The following is a 5,649-nucleotide window of genomic DNA, read 5'->3' as shown; positions in this document are numbered from 1 at the left end:
CGCTGCGCCTCCCCGACCCGCCATGGCCCGTCCCGCTGTAGTGGTACCAGTGAGCGTGGGGGCAGGGGCCGGTGCTATGCAAAGAGGCACTTAGTGGGGAGGAGGACTCCAACTATAAGGGAGAGATCAGAAGTACTGGGTTAGTACAAAGACTGTGGCCCAGCGAGCCCTTCTTAAACCATAGGTTACTCCCTCCGCCTCCTTGACGACCTGGCTGACTGCCTCCCCTCCCCCGCTACGTCCTGCCCCACTCTTCCAAAAGTTAGGACACGAGCCCTCACTAGGCTGTAACTCACATCTCTTGGCCCTACAACCATCTGATGGTAAAGAGAAAAGTGGTCTCCCAACTCTAGGCTCACAGTTCTCAGCACACTCACTTCCCAACCCCAGAAACGTACATTCGCATACAAGTTAACACCCACAGGAAAGGAATGGGCATCTGCCAGTCTGGTGACTGACGGGTAAGTCAACGGGCAACATGGGGTACCAAAAACTGGCTCAGAAGATTCTAGGATCTAGCTCAACAAACAATGGACCTCTGGCCTGGTAGCTCAGATCACAGCCCGCCTCTGGGCAAAGCCAGAGTGGGAGGTGAGGCCAACCAGGAAATGGAGAGTCCCCGTGGAAAGCTTCTCAGACAAGGTGCTCGGTCAACCTCGTGGGCATTTGGGGACCAGGGCCCGGCCAGGTGCAAGTTGTTATCAAAAGAGTCGTTCTGTCCTGTCATCTCCAGAAGGACTGACCAACTTTCTCAATCTGAGGCTGGACTGTGCGCTGGAATCAAAGCTTCATTTCACTCCCTCCTCCTGAGCCTCTCCCCCCGCCCCCCACCAGCTCTCTCATTTCTGATGGCCCAGAAGTCTCACACACATTAAAAAACCAAACACACACAAAACCAAACACACACCGCAGCCAGCCAGCTCTGCTGGCAGTCAGAAGGGCTGCCAAATTTCCCTTTTAAATAGAGACCTCAGTTCCATTCTCCACTGGCAGAGGCAGAGGGCGACATGGAGGAGGACAAGGGGGGAGGTGTGGATGGGCGGAGACAAACATGGGAGCCAAGACCTCGTATCCCCCCACCCCACCAGGAGCTGGTGTTCCTACACCGGCATCTTAGTCACTCTGTTAGTGGTGGTTGGGACTGAAAAGAAGGCTGAGGCACCCATCTCCAGAAGCCTCTAGAAGACTAACGGGTATCAGAACATACACAGAATGTCTGAAACGAGCTCTGTAAGTAGGTACTGTATCCTGAAGGCTCTGTGGGGCATCTGAACCTAAGCTGAGAAGAAAAGGTTTGGATGAGACTGCCCTTGGCAGGACAGAGTCTATGCAGGAAGGGTTTCAGAGCGAGACAGCCCGACTGGCCTCTGAGCACGGGGAGCTCGTTCCCCGCCAGTCAAAGGAGAGGGTGTGAATGAAGAGGGGGGTGTTTGTGAGAAGCAGTGGTCTGCGCTCATGTGAGAAGCAGGCACAAAGGGCTCGCTTTGTGCAACCTCAAATCGTTTCTCCACGTCCAAGTTCTCCCAGCAACTCGCTTAAAAAGTGAGCTTCAGGAAGAGTGATTCACTAACCAGGAACAAGAGTTTCCTTTCTGGATGGCTCTAAAGGAAAAGAGGTTTGAAGTGGGGGCCACCTATTCCCCAAGAGCACACGGAAGGAAGTATGGGGGGGTCCTTAGTTGGTGACAAGAAATGCTAGTTTTGAAATATTTTCTAGTTTCAGATGCTTTCTCTTTCACCCCAGTCAGTGATATTGGCAAGACCCTCCCCTGCACCCTCGAGGCCAGGTCTGTGCTTTCGCTCTTTTGTCGCCTTCCTCTCAATGTTCTGAACAAACAGGGAATTCAAAGAGTGCTCAGCAAATGAAATGGTTTTCAGAAACAGCTATTTACTGAACAACTGCACAACCGGCATCTCCTTTAAGCTTTAAAACCATCTCCTATTTTTCAGATAAATAGCCTGCTGCTTAGGTGTTAACTGCCCTGCTCAGAGCCACCCAGCATGTGGTGACGGAACCTGGATGCCAGCCACGGTCCCCGCTGTAGGGGGCACTGTGGAGGCAACGCCCTCCCTCTGTGTTTGGTTTTGAGCGGCTGGGTGAATGAGACTCTCCTTTTGTGGCAGGAGTTTGCTGGCCCAGCAAGGGCTGGCTCTGGCTGCCAATCACAGCCACCCTGAAGTCCCTGTGTACTCTTGCCACCAGTGGGAGGAGCTGCCCAGGGCCAGGCGACAGCGACAGTGTGAAACCACGATGGAATTACGGGTTGGTTATTACCATGAATCCACGTGATGCGTGATCTTGGCCCAGCAACAAAGTGTGGCTGGGGCACTGGAGAAGGAGGTATGAATGAGTGGGGAAAGGGGAACAGGAGGTGAAGACGCAATTCCAAGAAAACCAAAGCAGCTGTGGCTGAGGGTTACTGGGGTGGGGGGTAACCAGCACTCACAAGTCAAGAAAAATAGAGGTAACACTTAAGTTTTGCTCTTATCAAACCAGTGGGTTTCCAAACCTGCCCAGACAACTCTGATTTTTTTAAACAAGTCAGAAGAAGAGACATATAATTTTTATGCAGTGGTTCTCAACCCGGTCTACACAACAAAACCACTCGTGCAGTCAGCCCCCGGAGGCTCCGGTGCAGGCTGGAGAAGGGCCTGGCGTCTGCATTTTACAACTCGCTGCAGGAGCTCTGCCTAGTACAAACTGGCCGGGGCCATGTCCCTCCTGGATGCTGGGCCCGCTTGCAGAGACACCTGAGCAGGCACACACAGCAGTTTTTTATGGCCTGTGCCTCGTGGTTTTCCTGGCCCCACTCAGTGATCACATGAGCCGAGGTCTTGAACCTTCCCAGACACTAAGGCACAGAGGAAGTTGATTTTGTCACCAAGGGCACACGGAGACATGGAGGTGCCTAAGACAGGCAAAGGCCATACTCCGAGGCCCCAGGAAGCCCTAAGCCCTCCCCTCCCAAGACTGGGAAGTCAGAGACGGACCCCTGGCAGGTGGTAAAGGTGAAGTCACTGAGCTGGGCTTCTGTCTGGGAACCCTTCCTCCTGAACCAGCAGCTAGATTACCCACAGGTGCAGTCAAGTGGTGGCATTCTAACCCAAAATGACACAGTAAAAGTCAGTCTTCTTTCAGATTGAAATCCATCCAATTCTGTTGAAGAGCTGTCCAGCCCAGCCTGAGACCAAGGGGGTAAGAGAAAGAGGAAAAAAAGAGCAGGATGCTGCTGTTCTGACCTCTGGACACTTAGATGTTGCTCAGTGCACGCATGCTTAGTCACCCAGTCGTGTCTGACTCTGCTGTAGACTGTAGCCCGCCAGGCACAGGCAAGAATACTGGAGTGGGTAGCCATTCCCTTCTCCGGGGGATCTTCCCGACCCAGGGATCAAACCTGGGTCTCCTGAATTGCAGGCAGACTCTACTGTCTAAGCCACCAGGTCAGTGGATCTCAAACTTTTTTCCATCAGAATCACCCACTAGGTTTAGAAAATAGGCCTGACCAACTGCATCTAGAATCTCTAGGGGTGGAGTCTAGAAATCAGTGTTTTTAAAATAAGTCTCTTTGGGACTTTCTGAGTGGTCCAGTGGTTAAGAATCTGCCTTCCAATGCAAGAGACTCGGGTTCCATCCCTGATCGAGGAACCCCACATATCACAGGGCAATTAAGCCTGCACTCTGCAGCTACTGAGGTCCATACACTCCAGAGCCTGTGCACCACCATGAAAGCTCCAGCATGATGCAACTGAGACCTGGAGCAGCCAAAAAAATTAATTAATTAAAAAAACAAAAAACATAACAACAAAAAATAAAATAAGTTTCCCAGTAATTCCCTGGCAGTCCAGTGGTTAGGATTCAGTGCTTTCACTGCTAAGAGCCTAGGTTCAATCCCTGGTCAGCGAACTAAGATCCCACAAGCTGTGAAGCATGGCCAAAAACCCAAAATAATAAAATAAAAATAAGTTCCCTAAGTGATTCTAGGTGGTTGATTTAAGCCCAAGAGTTGCAGCTGACACAGGAAGGAGGGAGGAAAATGAGAGACAGAAAGGCACCCCCAGATGGGTACTGTGGACAGTACAGGTGAAGCAAGCTGGGGGTGGGGACTGGCTCTTGGCTTTACCCAACACCTGAAGCCTTCTCCAAGATACCACATGCTGCTGGAATGTCACCCCTCCCCCCAAGCATCCATACCCTTCTCTAATCCATGAAGTCACCCACTTGATATGCTCTGTCCTTCCTGGTAAAGAGTGAGCAATTCCAGCTGGTGGGTGTCTCTCGAACTTCCTGTTTGCTTCAGAAACTTCCTCTAGCTGAGAGTCCCGGCACAGCGTGGATAGTGAGCAGATTAGGGAAACCAGATTTCGTTTTGGCCAGAGGCTGGGCTGAGACTCTAGACTTGCTTACTCAAGGTTAGCCTTGGGGGTTGGGGGGTGCTGGCCAGTGACTCTTCAGCTATATTTTACTCTGGATAAGAGCATTCCTGAATATTTAACACGGTGAGAATTGGGCAAGAGGACAGCAGAAGCAACCTGTTAGCTTAAAGAGAATGAGCAAATCAGGGAAGGCAGGAGAGTTAATTAGGTTCAAAAGGTAAGGTGTGGGGACTTCCCTGGTGATCCAGTGGTTAACAATCAGCCTGCCAATGAAGGGGACACGGGTTTGATCCCTGGTCTAGGAACACCCCACAAACCTTAGAACAACTAGGCCCGTGTACCACAACTACTGAGCCCACGCTCCATAACGAGAGAAGCCACTGCGATGAGAAGCCTGCACACCACAACTAGAGAAAGCAGCAGCAACGAAGACCCAGCACGGCCAAAATAAAATAAACACAAATTTCTTTTTTAAATCTAAGGTGTAAGACACTAAAAAGCTCAGATCAGCAGGGGAGCTGACTCACCCCTAGACTTAAAAGCACAGGGGAAAACCAGAACCACCATGACTGGAACCCAGGACCAGAAGGCAGACTCACAGCAGGACTACCCCGGCCTCCAGCTGGTGGCAGATCCAGAGAGACAGGAGCCCAGATCCACAGGAGGTACCACACCCTTTCCCAGCACTATTAGCAGTCAGGACTTGGGAGACTGAACTGGGTTTGGTTAAAGCCTGAGTGACCTTGGCCAAGTCAGACGAGTGACCGCTGTCAGCTTCAGCTTGTCCCTTATCTAGTAAATGGTATTACCTAACACCAATCACACAGCGTTGTTAAATGAAACAAGATTAAATGAAACAACACGCAGAGTGCATGGCACAGTATCCTCCTGAAGGTGAGGGACTTGTGAACAGCAAGGTTGTTACACTACTAAGAGCCTAACTAACTAGCTTTGACTCATTGGTTGTCAAAGTGCAAAGATCTCTTCACAATCACAGAGGAGGTGAAGGGGAGGCGAAGTGACTTGCCCAGGGTCACAGCCGGGTGGTGGCAGAGCCCGAGCCCAGGATTATAACTCCAGCAAGGCTCCCCAGTCAGAGACAGAAAGCCCCAGAATATTAATAATGCCGCTACATCCACCAAGAGTAACGGGGCCACCAAAATATGGCTTTTAACTGTGGAAAAAGGAGTTTCGTATCAAACTAAAAAAAAGACATGCTGCTGGATGGAAAAGTTCTGTATCTTGATTTAGGAGGTAGACACATGAATGTCTGTCG

General features: G+C 50.9%; 1 protein-coding gene across 3 annotated transcripts in view; it reads right to left on the bottom strand.

Annotated features, from left to right (window-relative positions):
• The window catches only part of RAB5C (RAB5C, member RAS oncogene family), a 22,178-nt gene that overhangs the window by 5,138 nt on the left and 11,391 nt on the right, over positions 1–5,649 (bottom strand). For 2 of the 3 annotated variants that reach the window (XM_010842519.1, XM_010842521.1), the window contains exon 2: positions 9–112. In XM_010842519.1, coding sequence (XP_010840821.1) covers positions 9–24 — 16 coding nt within the window. In that variant the 5' untranslated portion in view covers positions 25–112. Of the gene's footprint in view, positions 113–5,649 lie in introns of all 3 variants that reach the window. The other variant, XM_010842520.1, reaches the window with a different exon arrangement.

The sequence above is a fragment of the Bison bison genome, unplaced genomic scaffold, assembly GCF_000754665.1.
Source record: "Bison bison bison isolate TAMUID 2011002044 unplaced genomic scaffold, Bison_UMD1.0 scf7180017864180, whole genome shotgun sequence".
NCBI classification, from domain to species: Eukaryota; Metazoa; Chordata; class Mammalia; order Artiodactyla; family Bovidae; genus Bison; species Bison bison.
Note: the sequence above shows the minus strand (reverse complement) of the source record. Positions and strands in the feature narration are given on the sequence as shown.